General features: G+C 47.8%; 1 protein-coding gene across 12 annotated transcripts in view; it reads right to left on the minus strand.

Moving 5' to 3' along the window:
* The window catches only part of BOC (BOC cell adhesion associated, oncogene regulated), an 88,046-nt gene that overhangs the window by 12,099 nt on the left and 57,126 nt on the right, over positions 1-18,821 (minus strand). For 7 of the 12 annotated variants that reach the window (XR_010840781.1, XR_010840778.1, XR_010840780.1 and 4 more), the window contains exons 7-16: positions 17,653-17,796; positions 17,026-17,319; positions 16,414-16,686; positions 15,031-15,338; positions 11,456-11,618; positions 10,963-11,073; positions 10,387-10,593; positions 8,686-8,867; positions 2,315-2,420; positions 1,929-2,051 (exon numbers count right to left, since the gene is read on the minus strand). Coding sequence is in view for 5 of the 12 variants with exons in the window: in XM_059063673.2 (XP_058919656.1) it covers positions 1,929-2,051; positions 2,315-2,420; positions 8,686-8,867; positions 10,387-10,593; positions 10,963-11,073; positions 11,456-11,618; positions 15,031-15,338; positions 16,414-16,686; positions 17,026-17,319; positions 17,653-17,796 (1,911 nt within the window). In the remaining 7 variants the exon portion in view is untranslated. The remainder of the gene's footprint in view (positions 1-1,928; positions 2,052-2,314; positions 2,421-8,685; positions 8,868-10,386; positions 10,594-10,962; positions 11,074-11,455; positions 11,619-15,030; positions 15,339-16,413; positions 16,687-17,025; positions 17,320-17,652; positions 17,797-18,821) is intronic. The other 5 variants (XR_010840782.1, XR_010840784.1, XM_067034637.1 and 2 more) reach the window with 3 other exon arrangements.

The following is an 18,821-nucleotide window of genomic DNA, read 5'->3' on the forward strand; positions in this document are numbered from 1 at the left end:
CACTAGGGGCAGACTGGGTCTTTGGGGGCAGAAGTGGTGTAGGGGTTTTCTAGAAGCATAGCTGGGGAACTTTTGGAAGAAAATATAAAAAGTACATGAAACCAAAAAGAACTGGGAACGGAAGAATTTCCCCGTGAATTTGCTATTCCTGGGTGCATCGAGAGATGTGAAGTCCTAGGTCTGAGCTGGGGTGCAGAGCAGGGAGATGGGGTTCGGGGCTCACCAAGACTGACAGTGCTAGAGAAATGCCAATCCAAAAGCTTATGAGGTGGCAACCTCGGCACCTGGCTTTTGCTGTTATCAGGAGGCATCTGACATCGTTAACTCCTTTTCGCAGCCGTCCTCCCCAATGACCTTCTGATACTACAGTCTTCTGGGTTTCCCGTAACCTCTCTGACTGCTGCTGCTCACGTTTCTCTCTTCTTGCCCTTTTCTTCCTGTCTTTGCCTCAGACACTGAGAAGTCCTCCTGGTCCCTCTCAGTCTACACTCTGTCTTCTTCTTCCCTCGTTTCCCGTGATTTCAGTCTACATCCCAGTGACTAACAAATCCCCTTACCCAGGATCCTCCCTGGGCAGCAGACCTGCTTCCCTCACGGGACACTTGCATTTCAACGTCTCAGAAGAATCCGACTCAGGTACGTCTCCAAGCGGTTCACGTTGTTCCTTTCTTGTGGAAGCCAGTTCCCTGCTGGCTTTCCCCATTTCGATAAATGGCACCACCACCTGTGTGGTTCTTCAGGTTCAAAACCTCAACGTTTACGCTGAACTCCTTTCACTCTCTCCCAGCCTCAACACACTATCAGTCCCTGGTCCTCTCTGCGCTCACTCAGAAAAGAGGCTCAAACCCACCCCTTCTCTTTACCTTTCCTTCGCGGCCCTGGTTCTCTTCCCTCAGCCCATTCCTGCTTAGTCACCAGTGACCCTTCCTGACAAACAAATCCAACAATGACCCTTCTCCACCTCACAGCCCACAGGGTCCCTGATGCCCGTGGCCTCTTCCCTGAGCACTGCCCTCTCTCGTCCTTCCAGTGCCACATACTCCCACCATGTGGACCTACGTGAAGGCTTGTCCTATTCCCCAGGCCACTACCTCCACCCTGCTGAAGGTTCAATCCTTCCAGAAGACCAATGTGAAGGCTGTGTGAAGTCTCTATTCTTTGCCCTGGGTACTCTGTATGTCCCCGACACAGGACTGCTGTCTGTGTGTGCATCGGCGCCTTCACTCCACTGTACGTGACAGAAGAGGGCAGGAAGGGCACATGGGAGACAGAATGTTGCCATGACAGGAAAATGGATTGTTTTCTTGGCTCCATCCCTGTTCCTTCGGGATCTTCTCCTGATTACATTTTTTTGCAATACAACTTTCAGTATTTGCAAAATGGAAATGATATCTATCTACTTGACCAATGTGCAAAAATTAAGTTATTATATGAATATGTTTAACGTGTTTTAGGACAGGGAAAGAGTCTGGGCTTGTAGTTAAGAAAAACTTGGCCCAAAGTGTGCTCCACCGCTAACCAGCTGTGTGACCTTGGTCAAGGTATAACATGTCCTGATGCTCAGTTTCTTTCTTTTCCCATGGGGTTGTAGTTAAATTAAGTAAACTAACCAACGTGAGTACCAAATGTTACTGTAGGAATAAAGTGTTTATAGAAAGCTCCCAACTTAAGAGTGGGTTCTAACCCATGAGTTCATGTGTGAGTTAATTCCCAAGCTCCATGAAACCGTCATGATGGCAGCCCACTCGTACTTAATATGAAGCACAAGCAAAGGAAGAGAAGGGTTAAGATGACAAAGTTTGGGGATACTTGGAAAATAAGGAGTCATTCTGGAGAAGAGATACCCAGCATGGCACACAGAGCAGTGACTTTGCCCTAGTCTGCAGGGAGGAGAGGCAAGAGGAGATCAGAGAACCCAAAGAGATCACCTTTGGTTTCACAGATCATCACGTTGCTGAACTCACTCTCCCCTCCTTCGTTGAAGCACTGCATCTTAATGTCATAGGAGGTCTCTGGCTGCAGGTGGCTGATGGAGTGCCAGTATCTATCCCCTGGGAAAGACAGAGAGAGTCAGTGTGATGATTATGCATGTGGCTTGCTTGGCCCCCACTGGAGGCAATGTTCTAGGTGCCCACCCATGTTCCTGTTGTCCCATCACCATGGAACGAAGCATGTGGGTTTATGAACTCAATGACCCCAAGTGTGTCAAGAAAGAGCCAACGATGTGGGGCAGGCCAGCCCACATTTTCTACTTTCACCTACTCCTAGAGCCCCTTGCCAACAGAGGAAACTATCTCACACATGTGTTTCTCACCTTCCACCATGTCCTTCTTGTAGTCACTATCATTGTCACTGTCCGTGGGTCGGTAATAGATATAAAAGCCATGGATTGGGGTGTTGTTGTTACTTGCTGGAATATACTACAGGGAAGAAAGAAGAAACAAGTTGACAATGGAGCAGAGAAATCATCGTGTGAGCAGAACCACTAGTGGATGGAAATTTTACCCCGGCCTAGAGTTTAAAACTCACTGGAGACCCCGACCTGGGGTTGGGCCTGGGCCTCCAGGGAGGGGACATAGAGTCCAGGATGCTGGAACACCAGAGAATTCCCAGGCCCAGGTAATATTAATTGGCGTGTGCATTCCTGAAGGCATCCATATCAACACCAAGACCCGACCCCACACAACTGCCTGCAGGATCCAGTGCTAAACACCTCACACCAAACAACCAGCAACACAGGAACACAGGCCCATCGATCAGTAGACAGGCTGCCTAAAGTTGTACTAAGTTCAAGACACTCCCAAACATACCACCTGATGCAGCCCTGCCCATCAGAGGGAAAAGACTCAACTTCACCCAACAGAGCACGGGCACCAGGCACTCCCACCAGGAAGCCTGCACAAGCCCCTGGACCAACCTCACCCACCAGGTGGCAGTCAACAGAAACAAGAAGAACTACGACCCTGTAGCCTGCAGAAAGAAGACCATAAACAAAGTAGGTTAGACAAAATGAAATGACAGAGAAATACTCTGCAGACAAAGGAGCAAGGTAAACTCCCACAAGACCAAATAAATGAAGAGGAAATAGGCAAGCTGTCTGAAAAAGAATTCAGAGCAATGATAATAAAGATGATCCAAGATCTAGGAAATAGAATGGGGAAAATACAAGAAACATTTAACAAAGACCTACAAGAAATAAAGAACAAACAATTAGTGATGAACCACACAATAACTGAAATGAAAAATACATATGAAGGAATCAACAGCAGAATAACCAAGGCAGAAGAACGAATAAGTGAGCTGGAAGATAGAATGGTGTTAACTGCCTAGGAACAGAATAAAGAAAAAAGAATGAAAAGAATTGAGGACAGTCTAAGAGACCTCTGGGACAACATCGAACACACCAACATTCGAATTATAGAGGTCCAGAAGAAGACGAGGAAGGGAAAGGGCCGAGAAAATATTCGAAGAGATTACAGTTGAAAACTTCCCTAACATGGGAAAAGAAATAGTCAGTCAAGTCTAGGAAGCACAGAGTTCCATACAGGATATACCCAAGGAGAAACACGCCAAGACACATATTAACCAAACTGACAAAAATTAAATACAAAGAAAAAATATTAAAAGCAGCAAGGGAAAAGCAACAAATAACCTACAAGGGAATCCCCATAAGGTTATCAGCTGGTTTTTCAGCAGAAATTTTGCAGGCCAGAAGGGAATGGCAGGATATATTTAAAGTGATGAAAGGGAAAAACCTACAACCAAGATTACTCTACCCAGCAAGGATCTCATTCAGAATCAACAGAGAAATCAAAAGCTTTACAGATAAGCAAAAGCTAAGAGAATTCAGCACCACCAAACCAGCTGTACAACAAATGCTAAAGGAACTTCTCTGGGAGGGAAACACAAGAAAAAGACCTACAAGACTAAACCCAAAACAATTAAGAAAATGGGAATAGGAACATACATATCTATAATTACCTTAAATGTAAATGGATTAAATGCCCCAACCAAAAGACACAGAGTGGCCAAATGGATACAAAAACAAGACCCATATATATGCTGTCTACAAGAGACCCACTTCAGACCTAATGACACATACAGACTGAGAGTGAGGGGATGGAAAAAGATATTCCATGCAAATGGAAATAAAAAGAAAGCTGTAGAAGCAATTCTCATATCAGACAAAACAGACTTTAAAATAAAGACTATTATGAGAGACAAGGAAGGACACTACATAATGATCAAAGGATCAATCCAAGAAGAAGATATAACAACTGTAAATACCTATGCTCCCAACATAGGAGCACCTCAATACATAAGGCAAATGCTAACAGCCCATAAAAGGAGAAATTGACAGTAACACAATAATAGTGGGGGACTTTAACCCTCCACTTACACCAATGGACAGATCATACAAAATGAAAATAAATAAGGAAACACAAGATTTAAATGACACATTAGACAAGATGGGCTTAACTGATATTTATAGGACATTCCATCCAAAAGTGGCAGAATACACTTTCTTCTCAAGTGCTCATGGAACATTCTCCAGGATAGATCACATCTTGGGTCACCAATCAAGCCTCAGTAAATTTAAGATAACTGAAATCGTAGTCAGCATCTTTTCCAACCACAACGCTCTGAGATTAGAAATCAATTATGAGAAAAAAACTGTAAAAAATACAAACACATGGAAGCTAAACAATATGCTACTTAACCAAGAGATCACTGAAGAAAGTAAAGAGGAAATAAAAAAATACCTAGAAACAAATGACAATGAAAAGGCGATGACCCAAAACCTAAGGGATGAAACAAAAGCAGTTCTACGAGGGAAGTTAATAGCAATACAATCTTACCTCAAGAAACAAGAAACATCTCAAATAAACAACCTAACCTTACACCTAAAGCAACTAGAAAAAGAACAAACAAAACCCAACGTTATTAGAAGGAATGAAATCATAAAGATCAGAGCAGAAATAAATGAAAAAGAAGAAGGAAACGATAGAAAAGATCGATAAAACTAAAAGCTGGTCTTTGCGAAAATAAACAAAATTGATAAACCTTTAGGCAGACTCATCAAGAAAAAGAGAGGACTCAAATCAGTAAAATTAGAAATGAAAAGGAGAAGTTACAACTAACACCATAGAAATACGAAGGATCATATAAGAGAGTACTACAAGCAACATATGCCAATAAAATGTACAACCTGGATGAAATGGACAAATTCTTAGAAAAGTACAACCTTCCAAGACTGAACCAAAAAGAAATAGAAAATATGAACAGACCAATCACGAGTAATAAAATTGAAACTGTGATTAAAAATCTTCCAACAAGCAAAAGTTCAGGACCAAATGGCTTCACAGGTAAATTCTTTAAGACATTTAGAGAAGAATTAACACCTATCCTTCTCAAACTCTTCCAAAAAATTGCAGAGGAAGGAACACTCCCAAACTCATTCTATGAGACTACCATCACCCTGATACCAAAACCAGACGAAGATATCACAAAACAAGAAAACTACAGGCCAGTATCACTGATGAACACAGATGCAAAAATCCTCAACAAAATACTAGCAAACAGAATCTGACAGCACATTAAAAGGATCATACACCATGATCAAATGGGGTTTATCCCAGGGATGCAAGGATTCTTCAATATATGCAAATCAGGGCTTCCCTGGTGGCGCAGTGGTTGGGAGTCCGCCTGCCGATGCAGGGGACACGGGTTCGTGCCCCGGTCCGGGAAGATCCCACATGCCGCGGAGCGGCTGGGCCCGTGAGCCATGGCCGCTGGGCCTGCGCGTCCGGAGCCTGTGCTCCGCAATGGGAGAGGCCACAACAGTGAGAGGCCCGCGTATCGCAAAAAAAAAAAAAATATATATATATATATATATATATGCAAATCAATCAGTGTGCTACACCACATTAATAAATTAAAGAATAAAAACCATATGATCATCTCAATAGATGCAGGAAAAGCTTTCAACAAAATTGAGTACTGATTTATGATAAAAAAAAAAATCTCTCCAGAAAGTGGGTATAGAGGGAACCTAGCTCAACATAATAAAGGCCATATATGACAATCCCACAGTAAACATTATTCTCAATGGTGAAAAGTTGAAAGCATTTCCTCTAAGATCAGGAACAAGACAAGGGTGTCCACTCTCGCCACTATTATTCAACACAGTTTTGGAAGTCCTAGCCAAGACAATCAGAGAAGAAAAAGAAATAAAAAGAATCCAAACTGGAAAAGATGAAGTAAAACTGTCACTGTTTACAGATGACATGATACTATACATAGAAAATCCTAAAGATGCCACCAGAAAACTACTAGAGCTAATCAATGAATTTGGTAAAGTTGCAGGATACAAAATTAATACACAGAAATCTCTTGCATTCCTATACACTAACAATGCAAAGGCAGAAAGAGAAATTAAGGAAACAATCCCATTTACCACTGCAAAAAGAATAAAATACCTAAGAATAAACCTACCTAAGGAGGCAAAAGACCTGTACTCAGAGAACTATAAAACACTGATGAAAGAAATCAAAGATGACATAAACAGATGGAGATATATACCATGTTCTTGAATTGGAAGAATCAATATTGTGAAAATGACTATACTACCCAAAGCAATCTACAGATTCAACGCAACCCTTATCAAATTACCAGTGGCATTTTTTACAGAACTAGAACAAAAAATTTTACATATTTGTTTGGAAATACAAAAGACCCTGAATAGCATAGCAATCTTAAGAACAATGAAGCTGGAGGAATCAGGCTCCCTGACTTCAGACTATACTACAAAGCTACGGTAATCAAGACAGTATGGTACTGGCACAAAAACAGAAATGTAGATCAATGGAACAGGACAGAAAGCCCAGAGATAAACCCATGCATCTATGCTCACCTAATCTATGACAGAGGAGGCAAGGATATACAATGGAGAAAAGACAGTCTCTTCAATAAGTAGTGCTGGGAAAACTGGACAGCTACATGTAAGAGAATGAAATTAGAACACTCCCCAACACCATACACAAAAATAAACTCAAAATGGATTAAAAAACCTATGTGAGACCAGACACCATCAAACTCTTAGAGGAAAACATAGGCAGAACACTCTATGACGAATCACAGCAAGATCCTTTTTGACCCACCTCCTAGAGAAATGGAAATAAAAACAAAAATAAACAAATGGGACCTAATGAAACTTCAAAGCTTTTGCACAGCAAAGGAAACCATAAACAAGACAAAAAGACAACCCTCAGAATGGGAGAAAATATTTGCAAATGAAGCAACTGACAAAGGATTAATCTCCAAAATATACAAGCAGCTCATACAGCTCAATATCAAAAAAACAAACAACCCAATCCAAAACTGGGCAGAAGACCTAAATAGACATTTCTCCAAAGGAGACATACAGATGGCCAACAAACACGTGAAAAGATGCTCAACATCACTAATTATTAGAGAAATGCAAATCAAAACTACAATGAGGTATCACCTTACACTGGTCAGAATGGCCAATATAAAAAAATCTACAAACAATAAATGCTGGAGAGGGTGTGGAGAAAAGGGAACTCTCATACACTATTGGTGGGAATGTAAATTAATACAGCCACTATGGAAAACAGTATGGACATCCCTTAAGAAACCAAAAATAGAACTACCATATGACCCAACAATTCCACTACTTGGCATATACCCAGACAAAACCGTAATTCAGAAAAACACATGCACCCCAATGTTCATAGCAGCACTATTTACAATAGCCAGGACATGGGAGCAACCTAAATGCCCATCGACAGAGGAATAGATAAAGAAGATGTGGTACATATATACAATGGACTATTACTCAGCCATAAAGCGGAACGAAATTGGGTCATTCGTAGAGACATGGATGGACCTAGAGAGTGTCATACAGTGTGAAGTTAAGTCAGAAAGAGAAAAGCAAATATCATATAATAATGCATATATGTGGAATCTAGAAAAGTGGTATAGATGATCTTATTTGCAAAATAGAAATAGAGACATAGATGCAGAGAACAAATGAATAGATACTAAGGGGGAAAGGGGTGGGAGGGAGGAATTGGGAGACTAGGATTGACACATATACATTATTGATACTATGTATAAAATAGACAACTGATGGGAACATACTGTATAGCACAGGGAACTCTACCTAATGCACTGTGGTAACCTAAATGGGAGGGAAATCCAAAAGGGAGGGGATAGCTTTGTGTGTATGGCTGATTCATTTTGTTGTCCACTGGAGGCTAACATAACATTGTAAAGCAACCATACTCCAATAAAAATTAATAAAAAATTCACTGGAGACCCTGACAAACATTTCTGATGATCTCCCCAAGGCTCTCTGGACAGTGCTGTAGCGATCACTCATTATTTTATTTAGCCTAGCAGTCCCCAACTTTTGGAGACAAGAAACAAATGGTCATTTCTTCAAAGACTTAAGTCCCCTCTGAAGCTTCCCGGGTATTGTGAGGTTGAGTCCCTCTGGCCCAATTCCCAGGTACGAAGGTGGAGGAACACTTAAAGTGGTGGCAGCCTAGGATGAGCCAAGGGAGAAAGGTGATTCTTTCCTGCCCGGGCTGCAGCATCCAGCTCCCACCCAACATGGAGCTCAGCACTGTCTTCCGCTGCTGGCTGCGCCAGGCCACTTACCATCCACTTGAGCATGATGGTGGTCTCATTGACGGCATCGGTGAAGGTGATGTAAGGGCCTGCCACAGGCCTCTCGTACACGCGGCCGCTGTAGCCTGACACAGCGTAGGGCCGAGAGGGGGCGCTGGGCTCGCTCTCCCCCAGCATGTTCAGAGCCCGGACTCGGAACTTGTAGGAGGTGCCTGGGGAGACACACTCACTGAACCTGGGGGCTGGGAGACACCATCTCCCCCTCCCCTTCAGCCCATCCAGGCTCAGGACCTGGAGGGATCTTTTGGGCAGCCCTTCCCCAAAAGCAAGCCCCAAAGGACTCAAGCACTCCTACCCTCATTAGAAAGGAGCCACACAGAGAAAAGGGAACCCTTTTGCACTGTTGGTAGGAATATAAATTGGTATAACTGCTACGGAGAACAGTATGGAGGTTCCTTAAAAAACTAAAAATAGAGCTACCATATGATCCTGCAATCCCACTCCTGGGCATATATCCGGAAAAAACCATGGTCTGAAAGGATACATGCACCCCAATGTTCACTGCAGCACTGATTACAACAGCCAAGACGTGGAAGCAATCTAAATGTCCATTGACAGAGGAATGGATAAAGAAAATGTGGTACTTATATACAATGGAATATTACTCAGCCATAAAAAAAGAATGCAATAATGCCATTTGCCCCAACACGGATGGACCTAGAGATTGTCATACTGGTGAAGTTAAGTCACAGAAAGCCAAATATCATATGGTATCCCTTATATGTGGAATCTAAAAAAACAAAAAATGATACAAATGAACTTACTTACAAAACAGAAACAGACTGACAAGACAAGGGGGGAAGGGTGGGGTGGGGGAGGGATAGTTAGGGAGTTTGGGACTGACATGTACACACTGCTGTAGTTATTTATTTATTTATTTATTTATTTATTTATTTATTTATTTATTTATTTTTGTGGTACGCGGGCCTCTCCCTGTTGTGGCCTCTCCCATTGCGGAGCACAGGCTCCGGACGCACAGGCTTAGTGGCCACGGCTCACGGGCCCAGCCGCTCCGCGGCATGTGGGATCTTCCCGGACCGGAGCACGAACCCGTGTCCCCTGCATCGGCAGGCGGATTCTCAACCACTACGCCACCAGGGAAGCCCCACACTGCTGTATTTAAAATGGATAACCAACAAGGACCTACTGTATAGCGCAGGGAACTCCGCTCAATGTTATGTGGCAGCCTGGATGGGAGGGGAGTCTGGGGGAGAATGGCATGTATATGTGTGGCTGAGTCACTTTGCTGTGCACCTGAAACTATCACTACATTGTTAATTGGCTATATTCCAATATAAAATAAAAAGTTTTAAAAAAAAATCTTATGTAACAACCTAAACGGGAAAAGAATTTGAAAAAGGATATATGTATAACTGTGCTGTACACCCGAAACTAACAAACCATTGTTAATCAACTCTACTCCAATATAAAATAAAAAGTTTAAAAAAAAAAAAAAGGAGGAGCCACACAGGAGGTGACTTGGGACCAATTATGGAGAGAGGGAGGGAGAAGGAAGGGCTTGTGGGACTGAGGTAACACAACCAAGAGCGGCCACAGGAGGCTGGTGGTGGGTGGACGACAAGCAGAGAGAAGACCCTCCAAAGCTTCCCTTCTCCTCCAGGGGGCCGGGGGCAGCCGGGGGACCAGGGAGGACAGTGGCCAGAGCCCTACCTTTCTCTAGGCCTGTGATCTCCACCGAGAGCCGGGAGGGAGGGATGGCGCTGGTGGCCAGAATCCAGTCCCCCACTTTCTTCAGCTTCTTGTACTCCACGCGGAAGGACTGGATGGGGAAGCCGCCGTTCCCACGCGGAATCCAGGTCACATACACTGAGGTCTCAGAGGCCATGGAGATAGTGGGCCTGTCTGGAGCTTCTGGGGCTGCAGGAGACCATACCCAAGGGAGGAAGGAAGCGGGAGGAAAGGACATGATGAGAAGATGGTTGTAATGTGACTAGACCTGGCCTGTTCCTGATGGGGGCCAGATTCACCCCACAGCCCTCACCCCCTGGTGGCTGCATCAGATCTTCCTAGGGCTCTCTGGGTCACTCCCTCCTGGGAGGAGCCCTTGAAAAGCTCCAATCCATATCTCCTCGCTGTGGTAAACTGGGGAGAGGCCAGGAAAATGTCACAAGGACTCCAGGACTCAAGACCCCATTCAACCCGCAGCAGTGAGCCTTCTGAGGCAGTGGACCTGGTTCCAGTTCTGACTGCTCATCAGCCCCGCCCTCGGGGCTGCCGGGGGCTTACGGGACAGGCGGCCGTGGTCCGGCTGGCTGCTGCTCTGGGGGCTGGCTCCGGGGTCATCTCTCTGGATCTGCTGCTCTTTGCTGGCCATGATTTCAGGTTTGGGCCGCCGTCCTGGGTAGAAACGGGTTGAGATCAGCACGAGAGGGGGTGTGCATTATTAGGTCTCTCTTTCCACAGAGTCCTTTCTGCCTGAAGCTGTGCCAGGGGGTCTGACAAGACAATGGAAATAATAGAGGACACTGGAAGTGTGGTCTGATTTCCAGCTCTGCCTGACAGTCATGGGATTGCACGTGGCCCCCGAGTGTGAGAGGGGAAAAGGGATGCCAGAGGCCAGCTGGTGCCTGTCCTGATGCCAGGTGGGACCTCAGCCTAGGCATGCAGACCAGAGGGAGGCAGGAGCTGAAAGGAAGATAAAGTTCAAGGTGAAAAGCTGGGGCAAGCTGAGCAGGCCTCCCTTGGAAAACCCAAGCTGGGGGCAACATTGGACCCTTACCAGTTCGGAAAGTGACCATGGCCGTCTGGCCTTCGCCTGCACAGTTGTAGGCTGCCATCTCCACTTCATACAAGCTCCCAGGGTCGAGTCTGGTGAGGGTCAGGCGGTGCTGGCTGGCTGGAATGCCAGAGATGGTCCAGTCATCAGAGGAGTTTGTGACCTGCTGGAGAAGGTGGCTGGTATAAGGCCCAGCATCTTGGCCTGGAGCTACAGGTGGGCTGTAGGTTGCAAGGAAAGCAGAATTGAGTCCAAGAGGACAGAAGAAAGGGAGGGAGAATGGGCCAGGTTGGGGGAGAGGTGGCCCTACAGAAGGCAGACCGTTCCTGCTGGCTCTGGGACATCCATCCTCGCTGGGACAATAAAGTCAGGCTCCCTGATCCCTCATCTAATGATCTCATCACAGAAAACTCCGTGGGGAGGGTCAAAAGGCCCAGCCAACATTGCTGAGAGTTTCTCCAAAGACCTTCTCTCTCTTTCTAAAAACCTCCCTATCACTTCTCAGCCTTTTAGCTAAGATCAAGTGTAAAAACCTCCCTATTTAACTTTCTTTCTCCTTGATCTATTTAAACCAAACAAACACAGTACCTTTAGTTTATATTCTAATGAGATAATGATGAGAATGATAAAAGCAGCAGCATCATAGAAATGGCCACATTTTTTGAGCGCTTACTATGTGCTGACAAATTAGTGACTAAGCACGTTGTATGCACCATAACACGCTTCCACGACAACAGCCCAAGAGATGGGTGTTAATGTTGTTCCCACCTCACAAATGTGGAGACTAAGGCTTAGAGATATGAGTGATTTGTCTAAGACCGCATTACCAGTGGGCGCAGAAACCCTGACTTGACTCCAGCGATCAAGCTCATAAACGTAACCTACCCTAGAAAGGAAGTCTGGGAGCCAGAAAATCCTGGGTTCAAATCTGGATTGTGTCTCTTACCACACACAGGTTATCAGCTGTGTAACCCTGAGCAAATTCCCTAATCTTTCTGATCCCTAAGCTTTTCTTTTCTAAAACGAAGCAAATAAAACTCTCAGGTTACTCTGAAGTTTAAATCCGATGATTTACGTGACGTGTCGCGCGTTGAAGCTGGCACACAGTAGGTTCCCAACAAGTACATGTCGCCCCCCCTCTTCCTGCGCTCAGTGAGGATTTCAATCCTCCTTTTTCTGCTCCTGCCCTCAGGCCTTGCTTAGAACTTAAAAACCTCGGATGAACTGTAACCATTAGAGATTAATCTTTAATGGCTTCAAATTCCTGGCTCTTTAAAGGAAAAAAAAAAAAAGGAGTTCCAGGCTTCCGGACAGGCCTTGCTGAGAGGTTGCTTCATCTCACCCACCCACCTTTCGGGACACAGACTTCACTGCTAACTGTGCACATCTCTGAGAGCCTGCTGGGGCCTGAAGCTGTGATTTGCTGAAGGAATTAAACAGCTGGTAGGAAAAGCTCTTATCCCCAAGCAGAATATTCCAAAATAGAACAAAACCTACTATTCAAGGGACAGGGATGGTCTGGCCTCATTCATGTCAGGCTTCCAGGACTTGTTCCAAAGGGAGAAGTTTTTACAAACTGAGAATCCCCAGTGGTGCTGGAAACCCAAACACAGTAGCCCAGGGTCTGCAGATGCACCAGGAAATGAAAGCTGGCTTCATGCATGTGAAAAAGTGAAAATGAGTTGAATGACTCCCAGTCTCCAGCAAGAGGGGAGGGGCTGAAAAAACACAACCCAAATGCTGATTTTTGCTTTCAAAATCCTTTCGTGTGTGATGATCTTGAAGACATATTAGTCCCTCAAGAATGAAACTGCTTTCAAGATATAATTGTGCCTTGGCAATGTCCACCTAACAGCTCCAAGTGCCCCACGGGCCAGAGCCTAACAGAAGCCAGACCCAGCGGGGCACTGTCCTCTCACTTCCCCTGTGCCCCTTTTCTCCTCCTGCCTCCTAGAGCTGGCCTCACTTCCACTGGGCTCAGAAATGAAAATAAGAAATGGAACGGTAATTAGTCACTGTCACGCATACTGAGAGGGTGAATGCGGCCTCAGCCTGGCGTTTCCGGATCACCTCGTGTGGCCTTTGCCAGCCTGCCTCTTGGTGAGGCCGTTTCATGGCCACCTATTGGCCCGAAAAATATTATTCTTGCTCTCACGCTGGTTCTTGCCTCCTGGGGACCACGAGCATTTGGCCTGCCCTGATCTTTGTCTCCAACTCGGCGATTGAGGTGTCCAGTTACACGGGGAAGTGAGGATTAGGACCAGCCCTGCCCCATAACCTGGGCTGAACAACACTGCTTTTTGTTAAAAACTCATCCACCCCCTTTGCTGGCTGCCTATGAAGAGGCCAGCAAGCCGAGGGTTAATTAGAAACTGCCCCCTCTCGACCCCCACCTAGGAGGCGGCTTTGCCTTAGGTGCCTCTGTGGACCTGTCCTGACCGGAGGTCTCCTTGGAGAGTGTGTTAAGAGGAAGACCCGAACTACAGGGCCATTGGGGTCCAGAGCAGGGGCATAGCTTCTGCACAGGCGGCACCTTTCACTGAGTTTCGCTAGTTTTGTTTCTTTTTGGAGAAGGAGGCAAGTTGATAAATGCTTTTCGTTCTGCATTCCTATATTTTCCGTATTTTCTACCAAGTGCGCATGGTACTTTTGTTAGCAACAACTAAAGAAATGCATAATAAAACCTGGCATTTATGATACATTATTACTTACCAAATAAGATTTTTAAAAATCCATTAAGAACAATAATTTTCTACCGTCTAATGGCCTTAGGAAAAAAACAGCATGCACCTGGGATAAACAGAAATGTTTTCAAGGATATTTTCTTAAGGGGAATTTCATGTCCTTCTCCCCTGAGGGGTCACAGCAGGTGAGAGTGCAGCCTTGAAAGGGGGTGGCAGCCTGGGGGCCATGTCCTGCCTCGGAGGGCAGAGTGTCTAAGAGGGTGGGCCAGCCCAGCTCTGTCCCCGGATCCCTCCCTGACAGCTCCCAACACATCCACCTGGACAGACTTCCTTCTGCCAAGGAGAAATAGCTGAGGTCTGAACAACACGATGTGCTTTTAGCTCAAAGGCCTGCTTGTCAAACCTGAGCCAGGAGGAATCCTGAGAACTGAGGCGGTATTTTGTAGCCCTCAGAGAAAACCCTTGCTCACAGATATTTGTTTTCCCGGCTCTAGAGCTAGCTTGCCATGCCCGGGTTCCTGCAGGTATGCACCAGCAGGGCTTCCTTAGATTCAAAACAAAACAAAACAAAACATCAACAGCAAACGGCAGAGGGGAGGACAGGGGTGGTCATTAGGGAGCCTATGAACGCTCCTCGGGATTAGAAGCTGGTGCATGAGGCTCAGACCTGGAAGCACACCCACGGCTTCTTCCCGGGCCTCTTAGGGCCCCAGATGCCCATCTCACAACCAGCTTCCCGGGAGGTGGTGGGAAAGCACGCCGGAGGGATCAGAAGGTCACGATCAGCAGTGGAGACGACTGATCCAGGCTTCAGGAGCTCAAGGGGAGATGGCCAGCGGGCGGAGGCCCCTGCCCAGCCTCAGCGAGAGGTAGGCGTAATGCCACACACCATACCTTGCGGTGTTTCACCACATAGTAGAGGATCGGTGCCCAGCCGCTGCCCTCGTGCCGAGGCCGCCACACCAGTTCGTACGAGTCAGTCTTGGAGGTGCGGGGCGAGCTGAGGATGACAGGCGCCTCGGCGGGGGCCGCCTGCCCCTGCTCTCCCAGGCACGGCAAGGGCGCTGGCTGCGCGGATGCCGATGGCCTCAGGGGCCCTGGGTGGCCCTTCGGCATCTGGGCAGGGCTTCCGGGTCCGGGCGGGGGCACAGGAGGTGTGGCAGTGGCCAGCTTAGCATCCCGCCATGGCCTCAGGGTGGTGCCTGGAGGACAGAGCAGGAAGGAGAAGGTAAGGAAGAGGAGCCCTTAGTCCCCTGGCCACCTGCTGAGCTGTTGTCTCCACGGAGAAAACAGGGAGAAGTCAGAGGGACGGGCTGCCAGGGCAGGAAGAGCCCCTGGCTCAGGACGTGAGGTGACCGTCAGCCCACCGGACACACAGCCGGGCTCCGTGGGGGTAGAGGGCTGTGCCCCAGCCTGGCCAGGAGGGAAAGGCAGCCGGATGCCCCTGACCGGGCTTATCGCCGCCGGCTTGTTTGCCTGTGTCTGCACCAGCTGCGTCTGAGTGAACCATCTCCATTTGCTCCTGAGATGCAGGAGCCTGTGTCCTCCTTCTCACATCTGTGTGGGTGTGGGGATGTGTCCCCTCCACTGTGGGATCCACACCATGGGACAGTGTGGGCCTCTCCCTGCTCCACTGTGGGGACCTGGAGGTGTGCATGGTGAATGTAAATACGTCTGAGACTCTCAGAGGCAGGAGGGGCCGCTCCTCCTTCAGGAAGCATCCACAGACTCCGCCAACACTGGTTTCTGCTATCTTACCTCCTGCGCAGGAGGTTGGCTCCTGATAAAGATGAGTCAGCATTACTCCTTGTTGTATTTTTCTCCAGTTGATTCTTTGGTAAATTTTATTTCTTCCCTAGGAAAGTTCCTGAGGGTAGGGTCTCTGCATCCCCTCATTGCCTAGCCCAGTGCTGAGCAAAGAGCAACTGCTCAATCCATGTAGATGTCAACTGAAAGGAATCAAACTAAGAAAGACAGAGGTGCTTTTCTTTGTGCTAGACCAGTGGCTGTCCAACTGGGTTCCACGAAACTCTAGGAAGCCACAGGTTCTGCAAACTAACTTAAAAGGTTTAAAAAAAAAAAAAAATACAGTATTTAAATGGGTCATCTGCACTACTGAAAATCTGTATTTCTGACTTACTAGGAAGTCAATGTAAATTTAAACTTACAACTAACAGCCACTTTATTTTATATACTGGGGTTTTAAGCTGGATTCCATTTGAGAAAAGGGTTCTATAAATGTTCAGCTGGAATCTCAGACCCTTGGGCTGCACTCACCCGGCCTGGCGGTCCTCAGCTGGACCACAGCGTGGGCGCTCCCGACTTCATTCTCGGCCATGCACTGGTAGACGCCTTCGTCCTCGGGCCCTACACTGACCACCCGCAGGGCCCTACGGGACAGTCGGAGGCGCTGGCTGGAGGTGAGGGGCACGGCGTTCCTTAGCCACAGCACAGAGGGCGGGGGGTTCCCTCGCACCTCACAGGTGAGCTTGGCGCTCTGGCCCCAAGGGATGACCAGCTGGGACAGCTCCATGGTGACCTCGGGGGGTTCTGCCAGGAAACCAGAGCAGAGGTAAGAAAGGCTGAGCCGTTCCGTCCAGGCCCAGACAGGCTGGGGAGGGGACTGCTGTTGGGCAAGGCTCCCTCCTTCCCCATGACGTTGGTAGAGGAGAGAAAAGGTCCCATGTCTCCTCCATCAGAGTCTTGACAGGGAAGGGCTACCGGGCCCCTACACCCTGGCCCCTGGGATCCAAGGCCTCCTACTCTCTCAGTTCTCCTCCATCACTCACTTGGCACGTGACCCTGTCTGAGCCTCAGCTTACGAGCTTCTAGAGAGGCCGTGCAGATAAGAGAAGGCCGAGGTGAAGAAGGACTACAGAAGACACTCACCGAACACCTGGACGTTGTAGAGGATGACCGCGGCCCCGGGATCCCCAACCCCGTTGTCAGCCATGCAGCGGTAGGTCCCGGAGTCCTCCTCACTGGTGGCGTCGATAAGGAGGTTGCTCAGCAGGAAACGTGTCTTGTTGTAGCTGGCGACGCTGGACCCATCCTTGGCCCAGGTGACCCTCGGGGGTGGGATCCCACCGGCCACACACTCCAGGATGAGACTCTGGCCTTTGGTGACAACGATGGTCTGGGCCTCTGGCGGGTAGATGATGCGGGCAGCCTCAGCAGTGGAACCTGGAGGGGCAAGGAGAGGAAAAACAACGTGTAGGACCAGGACTAGGTGCAGAGGATCCCCTCCACCCTGCCTCAGGTGGCCCAGCCCCAGGGGACAGCCTGGAGACTGTGGATTTGGCATCAAACAGCTCTTCAGGGGCTTCTGACCTATGTCAAGTGGGACAAGATACTAATTCCCTTGGGCTCTGGTTTCCTCAGGGGAACCAAGGTCCTCCTATAGAGAGCTGCCGTGAGGAAGAAATGAGACAGCAGTGGGGCAGTAGCATCAACACAAGACATGCCGGATGCCCCTCCGGCCCCAGCCCCCCTCCATCAACGAGACCCTCCCCTTACGGCGCACGCGCAGCCTGTCACTGGTGCCCGAGGTTTTCACTTCCTGGGTCACTGGGTTGTAGGCAGCGCACTTGTACATCCCCTCGTCCTCCTGGCTGGCGTTCACAATCTGGAGGTTCCCCGATGGCATGATCAGGTAGTTATCTGAAGAGAGGACAGGGATGAATTTGGGCCCAGAATACTGCACTCAGCAGCTTCCGCAAAGGTTAGGGGCAGGTAGGGCACAAGTCAGAAGTTGTATACCTGAATTCCAACAAGCCCAAACTGCAAATGCTATTCTCCCCATAAAACCTCACACCTAGTGGGGTGGAACTGTCGAGAGTGACACTAACCAACCAGCTAACAAACTGGCTGGCTGACACCCCACCACCATCCCAAGTTCATACATAGGTCTGTGGAAGAGCATTTTATAACTTTTAAGGAAGCTTGGGTGCCACGGAAAGGAGGCAGGATTTGGGATCTGCCAGACCTGGACTCAAGCTCTGGATCTGTCGCATACTGTGTGATCTTGGGCAAGTTAATTAACCTCTCAGATCCTGTTTCCTCATTTGTAAAGCAGCATGATGTGTGCTGCCTCAGAGCCATTTGTAAGGACCGAGAGGCCCATGCTGCATACATGGGAGATGAGCTGATCATTCCTGCAAGCCACCAGGAAGGAGGGAATTGACTTTAGAATTTCCCATCAGTCTCTGTCATGGTCACAGCTCTGAGCCATCTCACTGTCGAATTTCTGCAGCCAGGGAGGGATATTCTAACCCCCAAGCCCCACCTTCTCCATGAATACAACTGAAGCCCCTCCCCCTGCATCACTGGCCTGCTAGGCTCTGCCTGCTTCTGGACCAGGGGTGCCATGGGGGTGGGGTCCCAGGGCTGAGTTCAGCTTCTTTCCACAGGAGACAGATTCACAGCGACTCACAGTACACCCGGTGACTGGGTTGGTGTTTAGCTTCCTGGCAGGCAAAGCACTGGTCATCAGCTTTGAGCTTCCTGGTGGCCTGCCCTTGGCAATCTGGATGTCCCTGCAGTCTAGGCTCATTGAGTCTGGTACCTGCCTGTCACTGGGCCGCCCCAGGTGTGAGCTGCTTAGGCAAATGCCAGATGGAAAGGTAAAAGCCCTTGACTCTTGTGGGATGGGCAGGCCTTCTCTAGGGGCTACTGCCAGGCTTCTG

Source organism: Kogia breviceps, chromosome 5 (genome assembly GCF_026419965.1).
Source record: "Kogia breviceps isolate mKogBre1 chromosome 5, mKogBre1 haplotype 1, whole genome shotgun sequence".
Taxonomy (NCBI): Eukaryota; Metazoa; Chordata; class Mammalia; order Artiodactyla; family Physeteridae; genus Kogia; species Kogia breviceps.